At 43.9% G+C, this 24,211-nt stretch overlaps 1 protein-coding gene across 7 annotated transcripts in view; it reads right to left on the bottom strand.

Annotated features, from left to right (window-relative positions):
• Positions 1–24,211, bottom strand: part of CEP170B (centrosomal protein 170B) — a 56,262-nt gene that overhangs the window by 4,710 nt on the left and 27,341 nt on the right. Inside the window, exons 8-20 of one of the 7 annotated variants that reach the window (XM_042862774.1) lie at positions 23,175–23,273; positions 22,191–22,667; positions 18,320–19,083; positions 16,206–16,394; positions 15,914–16,022; positions 12,712–14,469; positions 9,304–9,553; positions 6,503–6,662; positions 3,524–3,562; positions 2,821–2,964; positions 1,840–1,928; positions 1,206–1,299; positions 170–221 (exon numbers count right to left, since the gene is read on the bottom strand). In XM_042862774.1, the coding sequence (XP_042718708.1) occupies positions 170–221; positions 1,206–1,299; positions 1,840–1,928; positions 2,821–2,964; positions 3,524–3,562; positions 6,503–6,662; positions 9,304–9,553; positions 12,712–14,469; positions 15,914–16,022; positions 16,206–16,394; positions 18,320–19,083; positions 22,191–22,667; positions 23,175–23,273 (4,224 nt within the window). Of the gene's footprint in view, positions 1–169; positions 222–1,205; positions 1,300–1,839; positions 1,929–2,820; positions 2,965–3,523; positions 3,563–6,502; positions 6,663–9,303; positions 9,554–12,711; positions 14,470–15,913; positions 16,023–16,205; positions 16,395–18,319; positions 19,084–19,870; positions 20,030–22,190; positions 22,668–23,174; positions 23,274–24,211 lie in introns of those variants that run through there. The other 6 variants (XM_042862790.1, XM_042862809.1, XM_042862782.1 and 3 more) reach the window with 6 other exon arrangements.

Here is a 24,211-nt window from a genome sequence, read left to right as displayed (position 1 = left end):
AACTGGCAGCACAAAATAAATATACTGTTCGTTCCATATCCACTCAAAGAGCACAGAGCAAACTATACTTGCAGCCCTTTCCAGCTTTCACTGATAAATCAAGGCACATTGTTTTATTCTGTAAAACTTACTAACATAGGAAAGAAAAAGCACATTTCAAATGACCAACCTTCAAGCTGTTTTTGAACCCTCCTGAGCTCCTTCAGGATAGAACTGATTTCCTAGAAACAAAAGCATGAGAAGAGAGTTAAGGAAAAAAACTTATTCAACTAATTTAAGAATCTAGCACTAACTCTTCCTGCCCTCTCCTATCAAGAATATTCAAAGTCAGTTCCAACACTGCTTATACAACAGAAAAGACAAATATAGCATTATGGTTGGACATGGTGATTTTGAAGGTTTTTTCTAGTCTAGGCGATTCTGTGATCTGTATTTAGGTGTATCTGGTCAGTGCATGGGACCTCTGCTCTGCCTTATTTTCCTCAAGTGCTACTACACCACCCAGTTCATGGCCTCAGTGGTTTAGCAGATTTGAAATGTTAGCCAGATGAACTGTCCACATAGCTGGACACTGTGCCTAGGCTCGTTCACACTCCTTCACTACCACGTATACAAAGATGTTTGCAACCAAAGCAATTGGCCATGTGTACACTAGTGTAGCACTAACCCTTTAGACACAGGTCCTGCACACAGTTATATGTACACTTGGCATTAGTCAGGCTTGCTGAGACCCACTATTGCACTGAAATCCATGCTGGCAGTCCCCATAAATAAGAGTAAGAAGTTATGAGAGCACAAACACCCTATGGATGAGGCACATTTTTATTGCCCTATTACAGAACTGTAACAGGTGAAAAAAAATACAGGACAAGCACCAACGTGCAATTAAAGCCGTGGGAACCACATGGCAGGTGATGCTTTAGATGTTTAAATGGAATCTAATGACCCTGAACATCTGCTAAGGGACTGGGTATCCAAATATGAATTAAGGCAGAAGGGAAGATTTTGGTGAAAGTGACTAGCAGAACAGCTGGAGGAACTCACCTTGTCATACTGAAAACACCACCAAGAAACAGCAACTGAACACATGCAAATGTACTACCAATTTCAGAAATGGGTTTCAGAAGGGTCAGGACTTGTTCTTTTCATTTTTCAAAAAGCTTCCATGGACACAAGCCCTGAGGAGTGTACTTGTTCACATCTACCTTGTTTGATGTCTTCAGAATTGGCACTTCATTTTCAGAGTTAATTTTGGCCTCCATCTCCTCCCAGGTCCTCTCTGAGTTTTGAAACAAAATCCTGCAGCACAAAAATGTGAAACGAGTCTTAAAATTGCCATCCAAAAGCTGACTGTTTAAAAGACTTAATTATCACAAGATGTGGCAACAAAGGAGATTAGTGGATTAGTGACAGGACAAAGCTCCTTTCAGCTGATTTAGGGAAGGACTTCGGATTGTCTGTAACTGATGGCTTCTGGAGCAACAAGAAGCTTTGTTGTTGCACAAGTCCTGGTGATCTGCAGGCTTTCTGAGACCCTTGGAAGAAAAGAGGAGACAATCCACCAGCAGGAAGACATTTTCCCCCCCCCCGCCTCTTTCCTCAGGGAGCATTTCAAAGTTAATGCAACAAGAGGCATTACAAATTCAGCACTAGAATTCCAAAGACCACACATCTGAAAAAAAGAGATGGCAAATAATCACATTACCTTTCCTTCACCATACAATCCATTTCGCACATCGACTCCCCGCACCTTGATAATAAGTCTCTCAAAAATGACAATTTGTTACCTTTCACAAGCAGACTGACAGCATTTCAGGCCAAGGACAAAAAGTTGCTTACTTCATTTTTTCAGCTAGGTTTTCTGTATTTTCACGGATTGTGTGCGATAACTGGGACACTGGGTTCAGCATCAGGTTGTCAAAGATGACCTAAAGTAAAAGAGAAAAATCAGATAAAGCAATTTTAGCAGAACTGACACATCAAAAAACCTGGAAGTTTTCAGAGTAAACGATCTTCGCTGAAGCATCTTTAGCTACAGGGATGATATTCAAGGCTCAAGAGAGATTAAATGATGTACAGCTTTGTTACAGCACTTTGGCAGGAAGATTAACAGTTCAGACTTATCTAGAAGAATAGAGGAACACAGAGCTGTTTGAAGACACATAACTGCTTTCTATGAGACTTCAGAAGTCTCGCATAAAGATTCTCCCCCAAAAACAAGCAAGGAACCAAGTATGCATACACACAAACACACACGAAACAAAAAACACTCACAAGCCAAGAACTCCCACAAGCAGTGGGAATGAAACCTTCTAAAGTGATTTTACCAGATTTCAAGCCACTCTCATGGTCACATATCCTGGCATTTGGCCAGGCATACCCTGACTCTGGCACAGCTGTTCAAGAGCAGCTCTGGCCAGCATGCCCTCTGCAGAAAAATAAAGTGCCATCACTGCTTATGAAAGAGTATTCATGACATGAGAACACTGATGTTGAGCATTTCAAAGTTTAGACATTTGTGGTTTTCCTTTCTAAGAAAAAGTGAAAGAGCCAATGTGGGCACTACCACTAAATGTCTCCTTATCAGTGATCCAGTCTCACATCTTAGTGGAGCAAAATTCCAGTTAGTATCAGCTTTTAAGAGTGATTTTCTGTTCCTTTTATTCTGTTTTTAATATTACCTCTCAAGAACTCTCTTTTGTTGATAAAGATGTGCATTTTTGTCAGTAGTTGCCTTTGGCAGCTTAGAAGAGCATATATGCCTACTGCAAGTAATGTAAAAGTAAAGTAAGTAAGAAAGTAAAGAAAAAGTTGGCTTGCCTCCTCACGGTTTCGTGTCCTTGTTTTTTTGGATAGATCGTCTTCTCTATTATCATTCATATTTTGGTCAAAATTCTTCAGTTCCACTGATCCCGGAGGCACTTTCTGGTAGTTCAGACTTGCTTCTGGAATGTGCTGCACCAACTTGGAAATAATGAGTAATGAGTCATTAAAATTAGTAGGGAAGGAGGCACACAGCCACTCACTGCAGGTAACGCAGATTTTCAGGCAAGCCCCAGGGGAACACTGAGTCATTCAAGTCTTGTTCAGACAGGTATGGGTTCCTAAGCACAATTCTAGACCCCAATCCTGCAAACTTCCAGCAACTGGAGTCATTCTATGGAACTCAGTAGGCTGTTCCACTTTATGCTTTTAAGACTTGAACAAGCAGTCGAAAAGAACACCTCTGCCTTTTAGGAATATGGGCTAAAATTGAAAAAGGCCCTGTTTTCCCACATCTTGTGTTTTAATATATCAATGCAACATTAAAGTGACACTAAACTTAATCAGAAACCATTCAGTAACACATGGTAGAGATGAAAAAGCAACACAAGGCCACTGATAATACAGACAACACGAAGAACAGAAACAGCAAGATAGCTACTCATGTTTGGTTGACCGACGGACAAAAAACTCTGAAAGAAGATGAGAAAAACAAGAGCAACGAGACAGAAACACAAAAATAATGGGATGGAAAGTGCACCTGAGATGGATATGCCAGCCGAAAAGATCTACGAGCAATCTGTGTTAAAACAGAAACAAAGAGATCAATGCTACTGAATGACTATGACAGCAGGTATCATAGAACACATCTTGTTATCTTGGGGTGACATTCCCAAAAGCGCATTCCAAAGGACCAGCACTCAGTGCCCAACCCATCAGCATGCACTGAAGCCCACGGAGGTCCTGGGCACCTAACCAGTTTTGCAGCTCCAACTTGTGGACAGTATTGAGAGAAACCCAGCAGCTCTCTGAGCACCAAAAATGGACTAGACACATAGCCCAGGACGCTCTCCGGATGGCAACAGCACTCTACTTATGAGGAAAACCATTTAAGGCCCAGGTTCCCCCAATTCTATGCAGTAGCACTTGAGTTATACTCAGGCAGAAAGCATAAGACATTATGCTGTAGGTATACAACAGCCAAAATGGTTAGCTAAAATTAAGCTTCCTTTTTTAAGCATCTTTTTGTGAAGTGCAGTGAGTTAGGTTGGTTACAGCAGTGAAACAGCACCAGAACGGAATGAGATACTCCAGTCTGGCAGGTCTCAGCACAAGCATGTGAAAACACTGTAGGAGCAGTACCAGCTTCACCACCACTAAGGGGTCTTTATATGGGAGCTGGCCTGATCTCATGCTTTCTGTTGTGTCTCACAGAATCTTAGAACTGCTTGGGCTGACAGGGACCTCAGAGTTTGTCTAGTTCTAACCTCTTTGTCATGGGCAGTGCTGCCAACCACTAAAATCAGGCATCAGCTCAGGCTGCCCAGGACCCCATCCAACCTGCCTTTGAACACTTCCAGGGATGGGGGCATCCACAACTTCAACTGCACATCTGCAAGTGTTTCCTCCCATCATAGCAACAGTCACACCGAGCAAGTTAAGCAACAGTTTATAATAAACATAAATGGGATCTTCAGTTTTCTCCTAAACCAATATCAACTTTAAAAAACACAATTGTGCAGGACTCTATCATGAAGTGGTGCTGCTTTGGGCTGACCCACTTGACTACCCTTGCAGCAGCTAAGCTTTCAGCTTGGCTGCTCAGCTCTGCAGAAAGCTGGGTCTTGTGACACCTACTCACACACACAGCCTAAGGCTTCAGAAGGCAGAATAACAAAGGTTTCACTCTTGCTGAACACATTTTAGTTTGGGTTTGCTTAATTTGTAGCAAAATTCAGCTCAATATCACTGGAATCTGGATTACTGTGTACCATACAGTTGACAGCTCTGAAAACAAAGCCACCGTAAACATGCAGGGGGGAACTGAAAACCTCCCTGTCTAACATTCAAGCAAACACTGGACCTGAAGTGACAAAATATGAAGAATAAGTTTTAAATCTAAAGCTCCATCTTATACTTTTAAGAGAACACACACAATTTAACTTATAATCAAGCTCTGTAATAAAAGCAATTCTAAAAGCAATTTGTGTGAGGCTGAGAAATGTCACAGCATGCACAGGTCTAAAGTGAAGCTGCTGGTAAAAAAAACCTAAACCCTCAGAAGTTATTCCAGTATCAGCACTTGTTTCTGATTTTTCCTCCAGTTTCTTAGAGCTGGTGCAAGTATTTAGTAGTAGAAAATCAAGGGCTAGCAGAATGGCATACAACACTGTAAAAGCTAGAGCTGCAAGAGGTGAGGACACAGTAAACATTGCACATTCACATATTTTCTATTACCAGATGTTTTGTACAACATTGCTAATATTACTAGAACAGTATAGTAATTTCTCATCACTGTGTCCTTCCCTAGAATATTCAATGTGAAGTTGTTCACAGTGCTTAGCATCACACACTCCAATCTTCAGATATTTCCTATTACCTTCCCTACATTAAGCTGAAGTAATTATTTGAGCACCAATTCATCAGAACCTTTCAGAGGTAGATCTGGAAGGATGCCCACTGACTGTAGTCCAGTTCCAAAGATGTGATGCGTATTTATTCAATTCCACATTAGTTTTTATCACACCCATTCATAACATGACCCTGAAAAGCACAGTTCAGGACCCCAAGCTATTCACGATTATTCAGCTCTTTGTCTCAGCATCAGCAGCCCAGCATTTCACACAGAGTAGAAGCACCCTCAGCCTGAGTTCTGCAGGTATCACTGCTACCTAGCTGCAGGAAACCACCTTCTGTGTATGTTGACTGAGGGCCGCACCCTTCAGTGGCACCCTGCAAAGATGTAGGCGAGCTGCTTTTGTGGAAGGAAGTGGGTGCTGGCCATTGCCAACCCACAGTAAAAGGTTTCATTTGCAAATCAGAAGAAAGATAGATTTGTCACCTTGGCTGCTCAAAAAGGGCAACACAAAAGGCAGTTTTGCAGGTGTGGCTTTTGCATGTAAACAAAGCAATAAAACACTGTCTCAGAGCCTGAACTTATTGCAAAATGTTTGTGCACTCTGGCTCAAAGCTAAACAACACCTGGGGACAAAACCCTCCCTGGGAAGGCTGCAGCTGGTTGGGTTTAACAGGAGCTCAGCCTTCCACATGCAATCCCGCAGGAATCTCCCCAGACTTCTGTGTTGCACCTTCAGCAGGGTCACAGGGCCTCCAACTCCTCTCCTAGCAGGGTAACAAGTTTGGCCTCTGCTTTGAATCGTATTTAGTCAGGCCTCTAATCTCACAACAGACAATTGAGGACCAAGAGGCCTACCTGAATAGCAAATAAAAAAAAGATTTTTAAACCCACACTAGTGATAGACAGGAGGGAATTGGGATTTATAAAGCAACAAAGGCGATCTTACTTTAGCAGCTGGAGCCTCTAGGTGACTTTACAGATGAATTTGAGCTGAATCCCTGAGCAGCTGCACCGATTGAGTCAAATTATGAAGTGGCCTCCATCTCCCCCCTCCCCCCCCTGTTAACCTCCTTCATCCTTGCTCACCCCACTGGCTGTTCACAGGTCCTGCATACTTGCTATGCATTCAGAAGCCAAGATTTCTGCCCTAGAGGATCTTACCTCTTCTCTTGCTGATATGGTGGAAGCAGGAGTGTTGGGCACAGAGCTGAGGGAGGTGCTTGGTCCTGTCCCTGACGAACTCTGCGAGTCCCCATCTCCAGCAACATCGTGAATCTCTCGAGCAAGGATGGCCACATCCTTCACCAAGGTCTGGCTAAGCCTGAAGCACAGCGTGCAGCACGGCAGTTAGGACCCATGATACAAGCCTCATATTCATAAAACATCAGTAGAGCAGCCACAAAAGACTTTGTTACTGGCAACCACAGAAAGTTTGCATGACTTACAACCTCTGCAGAGCTTTGGGTGCCTTGGCACAGTACTGAGGAACACTGTCTGCATACATGAGTAACAAAATAAATCCTCTCCTGTATCCAAGTTTCAACACAGACTTGAAAAACAAACTTCAGTGACTACACATTAGCAAAAAGTGTTGGAGATGATCCATGAAGAAGTTCTACATTACTGTTTCCCACTCATTCCTTTTTTTTAATAGAATAGGGTCACTTCTTTTACTTAGGAGTTTTGTTCTCCCTTACAGAAGGAAAGCAGAACCAACAAAGCCATTGGTGACCATTATATTCATGGCTTATTTCCATGCTTAAACTGTTAAAGCAGGAAAAAAAAATAATAAAAGCATTTCTCCATCATTCAAAAGAACAGTAAGTCCTTCAGCCTTATGCAAATTATCCCAGTACAGCATTCTACAACATGGCTAGAACTCTTCTGGAAAGAGAAAACCTTTGTTCTTTATCACATAAATAGTAAAATCCTCACAATGTATTTCCTTTTCCCCTGTAGTTTAAAACTCAAAACATGCCTCAGGATCTCCACAAGGGAGGAGGCACTAGTAGGGCTATGCAGGACACACCTCAAAGCGATGTGAGTTAGAAACCTCAAGTCCCTTGCCAGGTGTGCAGAGAGCACTCAGTGACTGCAGCACTCTGCTCCAGATCTCAAAACCAGTTTTTAAGACTCTGGATTGTTACAAGCACAGACTGAAAAAAAAAAAAGATGCTCAGATGCAAAGCAGTCTGTAGTTATAAAGATGGTCTTCCAGCTAGCTAGCTTCAGCTGAGAGATGATTTCTCCTTTAATTGGAAAAAGAACAAGCAATGTAATAAAGCTGTCAGCCTATGGAAACATTTCCTTGGAATGAAAATGTGTAATTGAAGTAAGAAAAAGGAGTCTGATCTCTGCCTAAGGTGCCCTGTCTGTGCTGGTTTCGGACAGAGCTGTCACTGATTGCATCCGCTCTGTGATTCGCCTTCTGTAAACAAGTGACATTTTCCCTTTTAACTCTCCCTGCCTCCTTTAAACCCCTCCCAGTTAATTTGGGAGCAGCAGCGGAAATCAGAACGGCAATTAGGAGGCAGACTGTGACCGAGTTCTGCAGTGTGCTGAGCCAGACAAGTCTGATGCAACTGCTTATTTATAGCTCCTGCAACCCGGAGCGCCCGCCCGCGTCAGGAACGCTGCTACGAGGGAAGGACACATTTTGCACATGCACTATGGCACAGGTAGGGCAGCTTGGAACAGGCTGCCTGCAGTGTTCAGCAAAGGAAAAGCCTTTGGAGATCCATGCAGCATGCACTACATCTAATGTGGAAATGCTGACCCAGAGCAGACAGAAGACAGCTCCCTTTGTGCAAAGTATTTCAGCTATGGCAGCACAACGGAAGACCAGTATTTCTGGAAAGTTGGCACAACGCAGTCACATATTAGAGACGTCAAACCTCAAACGCCACTGTTTAAAAAAAGCATGTATTTGCTTTGCTGCCCATGTCCTCCAGGCAACCACAGGACCACCAGGATACAATGACTCCGTATGCACAGACATCAGGCTAAGCAACAACTCATTTAGATACAGACAGATTTTCTTGTCTGGATTCAATTGCGCCAACCAAAGAGGTCTCTGCCTTGCAGTGACTGCTTACTGCTCCCTCACTGGCTTCAGGCAAAGCAGCTTCAACAGTTTACATCCTCAGCCTCTGCTAATCCATCTGCAGAGAATTAGGGCAGTTCACATGAACTGGTCCATGCACACGGAAGCCTTCCAGCAGATAGCAGCGATAAGCAGATAACAGATACATGTTTTGACAGACTCAAAGCTAAAAGAGGATACCTGTCCACAGCTCAAACAAGCAATAAACTCAGACACAACCAAGATTCCCTTGCACCTTGGCATCTTCCAGGCAGAACACACAAAGAGCACTGCCGAGCACAGGCTGTAAAGCTCCATGAAAATGACCCAAGGGGTAGAACACTTCCCCTATGAGGGCAGGGGGAGAACCAGGGCTGTGCAGCCTGGAGAAGCCTCTCTCTGGGGAGAGCTGAGAGCAGCCTTTCAGTATCTAAAGGGAGACTGCAAGAAAGAAGAGGACAGGCTCTATAGTGGGGTCTGTTGTGATAGGACAAGAGGAAATGGTTTCAAACTAAAAGAGGGGAGATTCAGACGTGATATAAGGAAGAAGTTGCTTTACAATAAGGGCGGTGAGGCACTGGCACAGGCTGCCCAGAGAGCTGGTGGATGAGACACCCAAGGTATGGCTGGACAGGGATCTGAGCACCTGACTGAGCTGTAGGTGTCCCCTGTTCACTGCAGGGGATGTTGGACTAAATGGACCTTACAGGTCCCTTTCTATTCCAGTGATTCTACGATTTTATTCTGTGATGACATATGAGTGCCCAGATATAAAAAAACAAACAGACTGAGTGTCTCCTCCTACCTCCACTTCTAGTTTTGAACACTAACGCAAACCCAGACAACAGAAAGCATGTGGCCTGACGTCCCACCTCCTCACCTGGCTATTTCTGCTATCTCTGCTGTCTGTGCCATGAAGTTGTAGGGGTCGGGATGGTCATCAAAGTCTTCGTCGTCATCTGTCTCTCTGCCATTGTGTTTCTGCTTGCCCAGCCCAGAGCCACGTATCCTCGGCGTCTGTGTGGCTGTTGAAGTATGGGAGCGTTTGTGTTTAGGGGAGCTGTGATTTGAGCCATATTCTTCCTCCGAAGTAGAAGTGTAATCTGAACCCTGCGGTCTCCGCCTTGATGCTTATAAAAAATGAATTGGTTTCAGACCAAGGAAAGTGAAGAATCACTACAAAAGGGCACAAAGGTAACACAACACTAGCCCAGGAACTCAAAGGGAGGAGAGCTTCTGTGCAGGTTTTAAGTCAAACAGCACATTCTCAGAGCTTAATTCAAAGCTGAGCACTTTGAATGGCTCCCATCCACTATACAAATTTGGAGGGGGAAATTCGAGTGCAAAAGCAGAATGACTGCTAATAGCTCCAATGCATTTTATTAGTACCACAGCCTTGGTTCTCCGTGCACAGAAGCTCTGTACGTAAGCAGCACACAGTTCAGACTCCTCACAATCCCACAGAAATCATTATCTGGAAGGAGCCCCATTTTCAAGCCTGTGGACACCTTACCAACTCTGAGAACAAGCAAAAGAAGGTTTTTTTTTGTTTGTTTGTTTGGTGTTTTTTTTTTTTGAGTGAGGGAGAGATGCAATGTGTGGTTCTATTTGTCCGCACCTCACATTGGTCTCCTGCCTTGGCATCCCTGTTAATGACACCCTACAAAAAGCGCCCACATAGGCGGGCAGGCAAGACTGGCTCCAAGCCCTGCAGCCAAGCAGAGCACCCACTTGTCCCAGCCAGTTCTGAGATGATCCAGGTCCTCACTGCATGGCAAACATTGAGGTGCTCAGCAGTAAACTCCTTGCTTAAAAATGTGGCTCCCAGATTTTCCCCATCTCACTGCACTCCTCACAGATAGTGCTTCATTCCCTTCTGTCTTCCCTTGGAGAATGAAGACCCACCAGACACAAAGCCAGACGGGTTATTTAAAATTGCAACACCTGAAAGCTTCACCGTGTTACAAAGATTATCGTAATGCTGAACCTTTGAAAGTGAATGAAGCCAGCATCATTAATCATGCAAACAAAAACAATGAATTTGGCATAAAAGATGGAGATAGAAACTACAGACTGTTACCACATACAGAGAAAAAACATGTTCCTAGACATTGTTATCTCAGCTATTTAAAGATCTTGGCTTGGGATTAAAAATATATGTATATATAAAAAAATAAATCAGCTCATATTCCACCAGCAGAAAGGTATTCCGCTTTTATGCGTATTAAAAAAGAAGAATCAAGAGGTCACCTGTCACTGAACAGGGATTTCAAACACTGAGGGCCTGATTTACCAACTCTATACACCAAGGGAAATCAGAATCAAGTCCCTTAGTACCATTCAAATTACCTCGAGCAAACAAACCAGGTACACAGAGAAGCAGGGGGGGGAAACCAATCCTTCTTCTCTTTCTGAACTGGTAAGTTGGATTGTTCAGTCATTATCTGTGCTTTTCACCCAGTTACTTTGGACTGCTTGACAACCTACTGACATCTCTTGTCCCCACAGCAGATACTTCATTCTGCTCCTCAGTGGGTGAGATTAACTTTCTCCCACCGGGACAGCTGGAAACCATAGCAGGTAGCTAAATGCTTTAAGAAACCCTTGAATCAATCAACCGCATTTGCCTCCTCACTCCCAGGGCCTGAAATTTGGTATTTTCAAGGGTTTTCCTGTCATGCTCAAAAACCTTTTGATAGAACAGTGCAACCTTTTGTTTTTGTCCCAGAAACGGGGCTCTGGGCGTTCATTCACAGTGTCTGTAACATAAGTACAGGAACATGCACCACACACCCGCTACAGCACTACAAAGCACGAGGACGCCTACTTAGAGCTTGTGCAAGGTGCACAATCCTATCAAGGAATTAGGAGGTTAGTATTTTAAGAGCAACTAATTCAAAGGAAAGATTAGCGTCATCTGCTGCAACTGTGCACAAGGTGTTAGGATGCTGCTACAAAGCTCCGGAAATCAAAAACCAATTCATTTAAAAAACAAAAACTGGCCAGCTCTTATCATTTTTCTCCAAATGATTTGAAGTATGTGGTCCAAAGGCAGGGAGATGTGAAGAGTACCTCCTGTTCGGAAAACTTGGACCACGTCATCTTGATTTGAGTTTGTTATTGATTAACACAAAGTCAACAGTAGAAACATTTCAGAAAAGGCAGGAGAGAGACTGTACATACTAGCTTACTCACGTTCTGATTTACATGCATATACAAATGTATAAGAAAAAAATTATTAAAATAAAGGGAAGCTGGATGTGCCAAAACAATTCAAAATCAAAACAAGCAGCAAATAACATTTTTAGCATGCAATAAAAATAAGCAGTGCAAGAAGGATGCTTATTTCAAGTGTATGAAAGAAAATGAACAGAACACATCCTGTACTCTGAAGAAACTTTATAAAAACACAGATCTGCTCAAAATAGCATTCCTTTCAGCAGGCCTAAGAAACACAACCAGTGGGGTTTGTCCTGTCCCACCCCAGTCATTCCTAAAAACCTGAGCACATCATCACACTCATGGTAGGTCAAGGAGTCTGGGCACAGAGCAGGGCTTAGACCAAAGGTGTAAGCAATATCTGGGACAGTTACCAATTGCCAATTACCATGCCAGAGCTGTCTTTTGCACTGTCCCCTACCACCTCTTAATTAAAGGCGGATTTAAATATGACGAATGTTGATACTGTTTGTTCACAATGCTGCTGAGTGCACAGCTAGAGGGCAAGAGAGCCCCCCAAACATCATTCCTGTGGCTATCAACTGTGCATCTTTCTTACCTATGGCAAAGCTGCATGAAAGAACTCAGCAGAGGGAATCTCTTGGCGCAATCTAAGTCAAGTGTCCCATTCCACATTTGCCTTTACAGGAAGAACATGGTAACAGCCTTCAAAACCCATGGACATTTATCTGTTTTGCTGTTTCAGATGCATTCAAACCTGCTACCTTGGACATTAACTGTCATGAACAACATTACAACCGTTCTTGCAGCAAATTTCAAATCTTAGAAGTCGAAGAACTGATTTGGAAAGGCATTAAAGTCTATCTTTTTCAACAACAGCAGAAGGCTAATGGTGTCCTGCTAGACCGCAGCTGGTTGCTCAAGAAATGAAGTCAAGGACAAAAAAAGCCAAACTGCTGTTTGCAATACCATCATGGACAACAACCTATTAACATCTCCCAGGGTACAGACCTGCTCTGTTGACTCCAAAGCCCTTTGCCCAGGAAGCGTTGCAAACACTGCACTGTCCAGCCTATAAATCTGAAAGGCAATACAAAAAGGCACTTACTGGAGGTGGAGGAATACTTGACACTGCTTGAGCGGGTCCTACTGAATGGCTGCTTGGCAGAGGCAGCAGCTGCTGTTTTCCTCGCTGCAGCTCGAATCTCCGACACAGTCGCCTTCCGACAAGACTCCACGCTCCGGCCAGAAAACCCTGTCCTTGACTGTGCTGTCTCAGAGTCACTGGGCACCGTAAATGAACCTGCCCGCTTCCTCGGCATGGCAAGGATGTCAAGCCGGGACAGCTTTTTTGTCTCTGTGGACTGCTTGGAGCCCGGTGCAACAGCTTCAGGGTTGGAGGCTGTTTTCTCAGCATCAACACACTCGTTGTCTGAAGCATCTCCCAGCCGGGCACGACGCAGCTTTGAGGCCCTCGTAGGCCGTGGGGTGGATAAGCTGTTGGAGCGGGTGAGAACTTGCTGGATCTTCTGCACATTTGCCGTTGCTTTGCTGTGATCCTCCTTGGCAGCCTGAGTAAAAGGCTTCCTTCTGGGAGCAGGTCGGGGCACCGAGTGCTCGTGGTCAGACACCACTGCATCAGGGACTGGCAAGTAAGGCAAACTCGAGCTCCTCTCGTCATCTGTAAAGTCAAGTGACCCCCGAGTCCCAGCACTCCGCTTCATTTGGAAGCGCTTGGTGGCCTCCACAGACCTCGGAGCCTCTGGCACGTTGGCCTTCCGCTTCTCCGTCAGCCTGTCCCGTGCACTGGGCTGCCCACACTGGTCCTGGATTGATGGTGAGGAGGAAGATTTCTCCTTCTGCAAGCTCGCCACTGCTTTGCGTTTTGGGGCGCTTGTGGGGACATTTTTGCCGCTCACCAAACTGACCGTGCTGGCTGTGTCCACGTCTGAGTCACCGGACAGGGAGTCCTCCAGCTGACCAGCAGTTTCTGAGGGCTCCAGCTTTTGGTTTTGACCAAGTAATTTGGCTTCCAGCGCCGCCAAGGCAGTTTCAGTGTCCTTAAGAAGAAGATGAGTGTCCTGTCCAAAGTCCATGCGGTTTGACCGAACAGCCTCTAAATCTTTGAGCAGAGGGTGACTTGAAATATGAGGAAGCTTGTTTTGAGGAACAGCACTGCTTGATTTATCTTTGGTAAAACTTTCCTGCCTAACAAAAGATATTTCCTTTCCTGCCATGTTTTCCTGATCTTGATGAATGGAAATAACCATTTTTCCTGCTGTGTTAATGTAAGCGCTGACATCTTTGCCCAAGGGCTTTCCAGGAACAGGCGTGCCAGTAGACTTGAAGGAAAATTCCTGTTCCTTTCCCTCTCTGTCAGCTCGAGCATGGGCCACGCTCAGAGAGAGCTTGGAGGGAATCCCCACATCGCTGCTGTCGTCACCAATGTAGAACGAAGTAGAAACTGTCTCACTCACAGCTCTCACATTTGCAACCCGGGGGGCTCCCGGCTGCTGGCTCTCTGATTTTGTGTCTTCCCCCATCTGCTCTAGCATTTTATTGTTCTCTTTATACTTTCTGCCTTTTTCTGAGCTGAAGCCATCATCAGATCTGCTGGCATCGCTGAGGCTATCTGGATCTAAGTCTTCCTGAATGAAGAGGCGGCTGCTGTGATCGCTGTAGGCTTCCACGCAGTGATCCTTCACAATGGTTCTCTTCGTAACCTCGGAATAGGACTCCTGGCAGACCAAAACTGTGGGTGTGGGGCTCTCTGATTTATCGCTTGGTGGAAGCTGGGGAAGAAGACGCCTTGTTCTCAAGGGCACAGCATTTTCAGGTTCCCCAGATTTTGGGGCTACACCATTTTCTGAAGGGAGTTAAATGGACACAAGTCAACTGCTGTACAACATGTTTCTTTTTTTTCTTTAATTAAGAGTTTGATTCTGCAAAGTGCAAGGCCACAAAAGCACACACAAGTTGAGCTCAGAACTAAGGCTGTACAAAATGAACACCAATAGGGCCAGGCTTCTGCTCAGTCCCTGCAAGTTTATCAATAAAAAAATACTCAAGGTAAAGGTATACTTCCTTGCTGGATCAGACTACTCAATACTTTCCCTCTCGGTCTGAAATCCTGTCTGGATATTTTCCCCATCATCTACCTCTCAGTACAACCACAAATGTTTAAAGGCCATCCTATGAGCATGCTGGCACTGACCTACCATAAGATCAGGCCGCAGGAAGGACACGAAACACTATTAGCCAAAACACTCCAATAGTGCTTTAAGTGCCATTTCACACAATGTAGACCATAAGACAAAATAGGTGGTGTTTCTCATATGATCATATCTCACAGCAAAGTCTCAGGAGAAAGATGCTAATAATGAAGAAACTCTGAATAAGAGCTCACTGCTCCAGCATAGGTGCTCTTGTCAGCACAAAAGAACTTCATAGAAAGAGGACTCTTAATTTTTCCTATGCTGGTCAGGACTTCTTATCTTATCCTGCTTTTAAATACCTGGATGACTGGTTAGATGGCTATGGTAATATTGCAAATGCTCTGGTTCTCGCATGGGGTGAAAATAGTGACAGTTACCTCCAAAATAAAGGTTCCTTCTAAGCTTTACTCAGTCTATCTGTAGCTTGATGACAAAGGTAACAACAAATATTTCCAACAACAACAAAAAGTGAAAGCATTTACAGAAGCCAGCAAAGCTCTGTTCTCATTTTCTCACACATCAACAGGACCTGGGGGTTTGTAGGCTGTCTTCCTAACTGCAATGAGAACCTGACCTCTTCTTGTTTACCCTTCTCTCTCCATCCTGAGTATTCTATGCTTATCTCCACATTTCAAACCTGCCACTAGACAAACCCCAGAACAACCTAAAATTCTCAGCATAGCCAGACACGGGAGAAACACACCCAAAAAAGAACCAGTCAGCAATTATGCTCCAGGACAACTTGCAAAGTTTGTTGGTTTTTTTTTTCTGGCATCATAAGGCAGTTTAAAGAATTACCCAGGGGTAGTTAACACCCAAGGCCTTTACAACCTTTCTGTTTCCCATGTGCCTTTTAGTCATGCCAAATATAACACCTAAGAACTTCTTGGATGACTCTGAAATGCAAACGAAAAGCACCTTCTATCTTCAGTCCACAGGGAACAATTCACTCTGTCCTTCCCACCCTCAATCAACACAACATAAAACAGAGAATAAACCGCAGCCAGACACACGGAAGGCCACAATTCCTGTTTTTCTTATCATCCTGATTTAGATTCAGCCACCTCCAAAATGTAACACCAGGATGAGACTTACCTGGAGCTCCGTCAGCTTGTCCTGAGACAGATCCAGAGTCAGAGTAGCTGTCAGCAAGACTTGCCCACCTTGACACCCACTTCTGACTTCCTTGAGATGCTGCAGACATCTGCAACAAGGTGGGGATGTGGCATCAGAAAGACTGCCTGCAAAACACAGCCACTCAATCTCTCCTCTCGTACACACACCACCCAGTCTGCTCAAAATGGAAACCGATTCATGCATCACCTTTCCATCCATTCAGAAAAATCAATATTCACCAAGCCAACAGATCCATCTAGACTGCCCATACCTGCATGTCAGCCTGAGACCCACTCGCAGCTTTTGAGGCAAATGCCTGGAGCAAGGGTGACTTCTGACAAGTGCCATTTTCACTGACTAAATGCTGATGAGAACCAGAGTCGTCTTTTTCACCTTTTATTACTGGTCTAAAAGCTGATGATATTCTGGAAAATTCAGGCGACTCAAGAACACCAAAAACCTGAAAAAAAGTTTACATAGGAAAGATTAAAACAGATAAAGAAATCTTAGCCCAAATTCCAATCCACAAAGCGTTCTCCACACACCACCCATGATTCCAAAAGGCCAGAAACACTTGCCAATCCTTCCATACAAAGTGAGAAAACTACTCCCTTCTCTACTTTGCAGCTTTAAATACATTTATTCATAGAATCCCACTCACACCTGCCACATTGTTTTGGTGCGCTGCATTTAGCAGTAGTAGCTTTCACTGACAGAGCCCCTTTTCAGCCCTGAGAAATTTAGGATGAGGGTTAGGAAAGCTATTTACCATCTAACTCATGGAGAATCAGGGGAAAAAAAATGGAAAGCTCTATCTCCGGGGTCTTTCATAGACTGTAGTGGAGATTGGGGTGAGAAAAAGTAGCCTTACACAGCCATGAAGGGATCTGGGAATGAATGTATTGCCAAGACAGGTAGTTAAGCTAGGTGGCCAGACTCTTTGGAGATAAACAGCCTACCTATGTGGGCAAACAAGATCTATGCCTCAGAAAGGCTCGTTCCTCTCTCCTGACTATAGATTCAGAGGCAGATGCCACCATTGAGGGTATCCAGGTTTGGGCAGACTAAAATTCTCCATTCTCACTTCCATTTAAAAAATAAAAAAGTATGTATGTGGGTCACCCCAGAATCTCAGCAAATCAAAATCCTGATCATCTTTCTTCCTGGACAAAAATACAGAGGTCTGGCATGAGATATTTCCCAAACAGCAGATCTACACCACATTAAGTCCATGGCAGTCATGAGCAGAGTTCGGCCAGCTCGCCTGCCCAAGGAACAAGCCTGCCAAGCTACTACCCAGAAATAATTCTATTTTTGTGTTATTTTCTTTGTATTTCCTTTTCAGAGCAATTAACCATCATGTCAGGACTAGAGCCTTCCTGTGGCTGAAATAACCTGCCCCAAAAACTTTCAATCACATTTCAAACAAGACATAAGGAAGAAGCATAATAAACAAATGAGGGAGGCCAGATCTAGGCTTACAGAACACTACACAAAGCTCTAAACCCAGGTTCAAGGCTCCCTTTAAACCTCACTCCATCCTTCTGCCCATGCTTCACTAACTCTTCACAGCAACTTGCCAGTTTTGTTTTCATAATAGACCGCAGATGAAAGTTAAATCTGAAGCCAAACTTTGGCTTGCCCTGGGGTTGCTTAGTTGGGTGGGTTTCATTAAGCCTCACCCTCATTTATTTTTTGTAAGGCTATCATTCACCTTGCACAATCTAAACAAGTATAGATCCATGTAGGATTGCCTCTACCCCAGACCACACCCTTTGCTACTTCAACTAGCTGCCACTTGCCCTGCAAGGAAGCAACGTTTTCCTAACAAAGCCACACTAAATGCATAATCACCTACCACAAGCGATGAAGACAATCAGCCCATGCCCTGCCTTTCCTCTGCCTACAGACTGCAGCGGCAGCAATGGGCTGCAGCTCCCGTAATCACAACAGTGCTGATATAAGGCCAAGAAAGAGTCCTTGGGAGCAGAGCTACTCCCAGCCAAGCACTCAGCAGGATCAGTCTGATCTCAATACTGCTGGTGCCTTTCCCTCTAAACATATGGCAAGCCCACTTGCAGTTTAGCATTCAAATCTCATTTTTGGAAGCAAGACAGCTCTTTGCTGATGGCTTACTTTACTTTCTTGTATCCAGTGAGTTTTTTGTTTTGTTTTGTTTTTTTTAAAGACTAGCTTCAAAGTTCGTTGACATCAATCCTTAACACAGGTCAGCCAAGATGATTTCTCACCCCTTTATAAAGCCCCTCTGCACCCAAGCAATAAAGGGAGCAGCCCTTCATGGCAACTGCTAGTAAAGCTGGACCCATCAGCAACAGCTGCATAAGCCCTCAGCTCACAAACCAAGCACAGGAAAGCAACGTTTACCTGATCAATCATTTTTCGTGCTTCCTCCACCTCTTTATCCTGTGACTCTGTCTCAATGGTGTACGTGCCAGTCTCGCTCACACTGTCTTCCTCGTCATTCCTCCTGCCCTGGGCAGCCGTTAGCTCTGGAGATGGAGCAGAGGCAGGCTCTGGCTCTGAAGATATGACCACACGTGGGGCCGCCGGCACAGGCTGAGGTGCTGGTTTCTCAGAGCCTGCCTTCCCGGTCTGAGCTGTCTCCCTCAGGTACTCAGCCATAAAATCCTGAGCCATTTTAGATTTCCTCCCAACGCTCCCATAAGCTCTGCCTGATGCTCTGGAGGCAGAGGAGGATGAAGAGTTGATTCGCTCCTCTGTCTTTTCCCTCTTGAAGGAGCTAGCCCTTTGGGTCCCAGAGGAGCTGCTGGTGGCTTTGCCCCCTTGTGTCCCAGCGTGGGATGGTGGCACCGCGCTGCCCTGCTTCTCCGTTGGCACCGCGTTCTTGCGTTTCTCAACCTTGGTCTTGAGCCCAGGATCGGTGTCGCTCTGAGAGGAGTGAGCACTGTGTGTGAAGGACTGTGAGCGCTTCTTCCTTGGCGTGTCCTCAAAGAACTCAATGACAAACGCCTGCTTGTTGTGCAGCATCTCGTGGGGATCGCGCCTCATCTGGCGTTGTAGCTTGGCTTGCTCTGTCACCCGCTCACCACCCGTCGTCGGCTCCTTCTCTGCCTTGGGTGCCACGGGGTCTTCCGAGTCGCTCTGCGTCCCGTCCTCGTGCCGATTGCCTGGGAACAAGTGGTGCGTATTTGACTTTCATGCTCTCAGACTCTGTGACCCTGTCACTACCTTCCGATTTCAGTCAAAAGGTAAGAAATCCTATAGGAATAAGTAACTCCCAAAGACATCCACTATGCTACAGGCTTTGTATTCTTCAGTGAGGAAAAAAAAAAAAGAGAGAAGAGAGAAGGGCGCTGTCTCCCAATCAACTTTTCACTGGTTGCTATCAAACTGTTGCAAAATACTGCAAAAATTCATTGTAACAATAAGGGATTTTGATTTTGTAAAGCAGATTATTTTAGAAACATAATGTGTTGTTTCTTTTCTTTCTGGCATTTAAGTAAAAGCAACGACGCTGTTTCATGTTTCTGACCATTACTGCAGAACAAAATGAGGTGATCTTGAACTCTTAAGTTACAGAGCAGAAATCTCTGCAGACTCAGTAAATAAACCCTGTGCACTGCATCCCACAGAACCAAATCCCAGTGACGACAAAGCCACCAGGTCAGCATGTTATGAGCGCATGTGCCTCTCAGCAGCCACGTTACCCCTCTCTACAAGAAGAAATAAAACAACAGCTAATAGAAAAGGGATCACACCATCCAATCACCAGCCACGCAAACGTTAAATCATTCTAAGCTTACTTTAAGCTTATCCTTCTTTTTACGTATGTTACTGACCAGCATCTTTACAAGCTTCCTTTTGTATCAGGGATGCTCTGCACCTCAGCACCTTAGTTCAGGACCTTCATAGAGTATGTTAAAACAAAACAAAACAAAAAGACCGAACACAAACCTTTTTTTGGAGAAGGAAACGGGTGTGAAGACACACAACTTGATTCAGTCAACGACCAGGAACCTGTCATCGGGAGAATGGGGAAAGAGGTCTCTGCGCTCTCAACTGTAACATGCAGCAAGATATACTGGCTAAAACACCACGTGTTTGAAAGGAAAACTGCTCAAACCTACTTTGCAAGTTCTCCAGGCACAGGATGAAGACCATTTATTATCTCAAGTTAACTGTGAAAGATTAGAATTTAATACAAGAACCATGCAACCCAGGAGTCAGTCCTCTGAGGAGTTTCCTAACACCTTCCTGAAGAAAGCCAGCAGACTTTGCATTGTGCCCTGAGGTTGATAAGCCTTGTCTTTGCATGGGAAAGCTTCTAAATTAAAGGGTCTTGGCTAACACCCTGCTGAATGCAAAACTGTGAGGATGCAAGTAAGAGACAAAAAGTGTCTACAGACCCCTCAGCAGAATACCACGCACATCCCCTCAGACCTGAACTCCCTACTCTCAATACTAGGCTTTACATACATCACATTGATAATAAATGGAACAAATGTTATTAAAGAACACCAAACAGGGTCTGTCTCTGATTCAGAAGGTGCAAACCTGGTAGGCAGCCAGCTGTAGCCTCCAAGACATCTTCAAAATTAGCCCCACAAGAAGAACATGCTACACAACTATCGCAGATAAATGACAGGCTGTCCTCTGCCAAAGCAGAGGTAGATAAACTCCTGAGGCCACCAACACTGTATTTTTTAATCAAATGTCCAAATAGTTGATTTTTTGAAATGCAAATCATGCATTAAGTTACCTCAGCTTCTTTCCATGCCTTATGGACTGTAAAGCGTGTGCAGCCTGATACCCTCTCATGCATTGCCCAGGACAATCCTAAGAAGAGCTGCCTAACTCTAGTTTCTCCCAAGAGAGAAAGTAGAGTGACAGAAGCACATCTGAATCCCTGCCAGACTATTCTTCAGCAAGTCAACAAACAAACAAAACCCATACTTTCTATCAAACACTCAAGACAATGCTGAAAGCTCAGACAGGCCACCTCAATATTGTCCTATATTAGAAAATCATAGAATTATAGAATCACCAAGGTTGGAAAAGACCTAAAAGATCATCCAATCCAACCGTTCACCTATTCCCAATAGCTCCCACTAAACCATGTCCCTCAACACAACATCCAGTCTTTCCTTGAACACCCCCAAATAATGATAGCAAAACAGTGCAATTCCCATGTCATGCCAAATTACATCTGGATAGTTGAGACCCTCTTAACTATATGAGCTTCTAAAAAACCATACACCAGAGCAATAAGTTGGAAGCACAACAGATAAAACTCTCCATATTGAAAGAGAGCATTTCTCCAACTCTGAACAAATATTCCTTTGACAGAAAACATGACTGTTCTCTATAAAACGACCTCAAGCACAGGTAGGTCTGGTAACTTTCAACATGGCTTCAACATTCCAAGCCTGCAGATTGTAGTAATGCACTTGGCAAGGCTGGAAAAGCTGAATACAAAGGCAGTGTGAATGCAGAAACCATGATCTTCACTGTTCTGTGCACAACTCAAGAGAGTCATCCAAGCAAACTCAGATCTCGACAAATGCATTCACAGCCACCTGAGAGTCATGCAACTCCCATCATCTGCACTAAGAACTGTGTTCAAAACTACATTTGAAAATCTCCAAAGAACTCCTTGTAGTTAGAGTTAACAGCATCTAGGTCCACAAAACTTGGCATTTTTGAACAGAGAAGTTCTAGTTTAAGAGAAGAAACCTTTCACAAACACAATTTCCTCCACTGGTGATCATGCATATCTCAGGTCTATTACCAATCTCTATGTCAAGACCTCTGGTCATCAGACCACGTGGTTCTGGTAATTGCATGATAATTCCAAGATACATCACACTCAGAATCTTCAGCTAAAAAGAAAAGCCTTTCAGACAGGAGAAGCCAAAAAAAGAAAACTGACTATATACCTGTGTTCACTAGCCTGCCGGACCACATGGAAATGACTACGAACACTTAAAATCATTTTCTCAATCACTGCCACTGCCAAGATGGAGATATACAAGTGGAGCAACCAAATTAGAGAGCCTCCAGGCCAGCATCACACATTACTTCAGGACTGGATGAAGAGCTCATCAGCTGGGTTGAAAACCATTAACAGTCATTAAAGAAATATTCTTCATTGTTTATAGTTGATGCAGAGATAAACAAGTGCAGTGCTCGACAGGCAGAGGATTTACCCTCTTTAGTATGTTGCATTTGCACAGTCAACAGAGAACACTGTCCACATAACAAGACATTCACTCACCTTTAAGTGTCTTCACATGAACTGGCAGGTCACTCTTGGTGCTGTACACATCCTCCCCTGGAGACTGCCGTCTAATCAAGCTTGGGTCATTCTGGACAAGCCAGTCAGCCACCTTGCTCTCTGCTGACATCACTTCTGTGTGAGCTGGTTCCTTGCTATAAGGTCTTCTCTGCCTGAGTGAAAATTTAGTTACGTGATCTTTGATCTTTATTTTACCAGGGGTTCCATCATCAAATTCGATGGTGAAAGAGGCATGGCTTTGCACAACTGGGGCTACTATGGCATCAATATCCTTTGTTGGGATCTCGTGAACCTGTGTTTCTGGAGATTTTGATGGCTGCTGAAATTCTTTAGTTGGGATCTCAAAGTAACTTGGCTCCCTCCGGAAGGCAAACACAGACTGTTCTTGGGAATCTCTATAGGAAGAAATATTTCCATTCAGTTCCTCTTCATGCTGGGTCATCTCTTTTGATCTTTCTACAAAAGGAAAAAAAAAAAATTTAACAAACATTATCTGAAGTACTTAATGAAATAAAGAAAAAATAGCAGTTCTGTTTTGTACTCTGGCCTCTTCACTGAAATAGGTGATTTCCAATGACCAGCATTTCTCATATTCACTTTACCCTTACTCCCATTGTTCCCAAAGAGTTAAATGCAAGTGTGTACATACGCACATACATGTTGGCAGAATCTATGTGACTGGTGGCATTTCAAGATTTTTGCATGCCTTTCTCATACATACTAAATTACTCCACAATTGTTTTTAACCTTCACTTACTGTAGTGGAAACAACTTAATTTTCCCTTACCCTGGTTTCATCGGCAGCAATCTATGCATAGCAACGTGCAAATACAACAAGTAAAAAAAAAAAGTGGTAATTAAAGCCCTAAAGCAGGATGACTTCACACAAGAAAGATAAGAAATGCACAGAAATTTTGTCACCTTCCACCCCCATTCTTTTCCTCATAAAATCACCTTAATTACCTGAGTAATGCTCTTCTTGCCTTCTGTCCTCATTGTTTGCATCATCCTCCCCCCACCAGGAAGGTTGCCCATAAAGAGGGGTGCGATAACTATTGGTCTCTAGGAAGAAGATATTCACAGAAGTCAAGCACATGCCAAAAGGGGAAAAATAACAGGATCAGATAAGATCATGTACCTGTACACTGCAGTAATTACAACAGCAAATTATACATAATAATGAGAGCGTTCAGCTTTATTCCTTTCCTTTTTCACTTCCAGCCAGAAGAGGCTGACTCCACCTCCCTTCACTCTTTAGTAGCTGTGATCCCCAAATACTGGCTTCTCTCCCTCTCCAGACTCATTATTCACAGGAAGTGGAAGATTTTTAGCAGGACAGACTACAAAATACCAACCACAAACTTATTTGCAATTCAGGTGAAAATCGGTCTTTTATCCCGATCTTAATTAGGAAGATTTTAGCTATGCCCTTTTTTGCTCCACCACAGACTAGGATGCTGTCAGGCCAGGGATTTTCTCCAGCTATTCACTCCTCCCACTCTAAATGACACACATCCCACAGCAGGAAATTCTTGAAGAGTTACAAATTAAGGGAAAACAGTAAAACCATCTCCTTACACATACATGAAGCAGAAGTAAACTCTTGCTCTCAAAAGCATAAAGTCAGTCAAGTGGCTCACACAGTCACTGCAGGACAGAGATTTTTTTTCTCACGGAGTTATTTCTTCCAGAAGAGCCAGACTTCAATCACTGTCTCTACTCAAATAGCACTCACTGAAGATCAGCAGTTCTTTGCACCAACAGGTATCGGAAAGAACTGATTCACCTCTTCTTCCTTTGTCTACCATGAAACACTGTATTTTGGCACTGCCTTAGGCTGCTCCGTTCATGTTTCAAGTAAAAAAAGAATACAGCTCAATTTACCTGTGGTAATAGTCATTGTTATTTATAATAGTTTCAGAGAGGCAAATGAAGTAGCTTTTCTTCTTTCAACTAGAGGTGATAGAGATGCAAGTACAGGTTGGGGACTGAGGTTAACA

This window comes from Lagopus leucura, unplaced genomic scaffold, assembly GCF_019238085.1.
Source record: "Lagopus leucura isolate 7727_CA_CO unplaced genomic scaffold, USGS_WTPT01 Super-Scaffold_1, whole genome shotgun sequence".
Lineage (NCBI taxonomy): Eukaryota > Metazoa > Chordata > Aves > Galliformes > Phasianidae > Lagopus > Lagopus leucura.
This window is presented reverse-complemented; position numbering and strand designations above follow the sequence as displayed.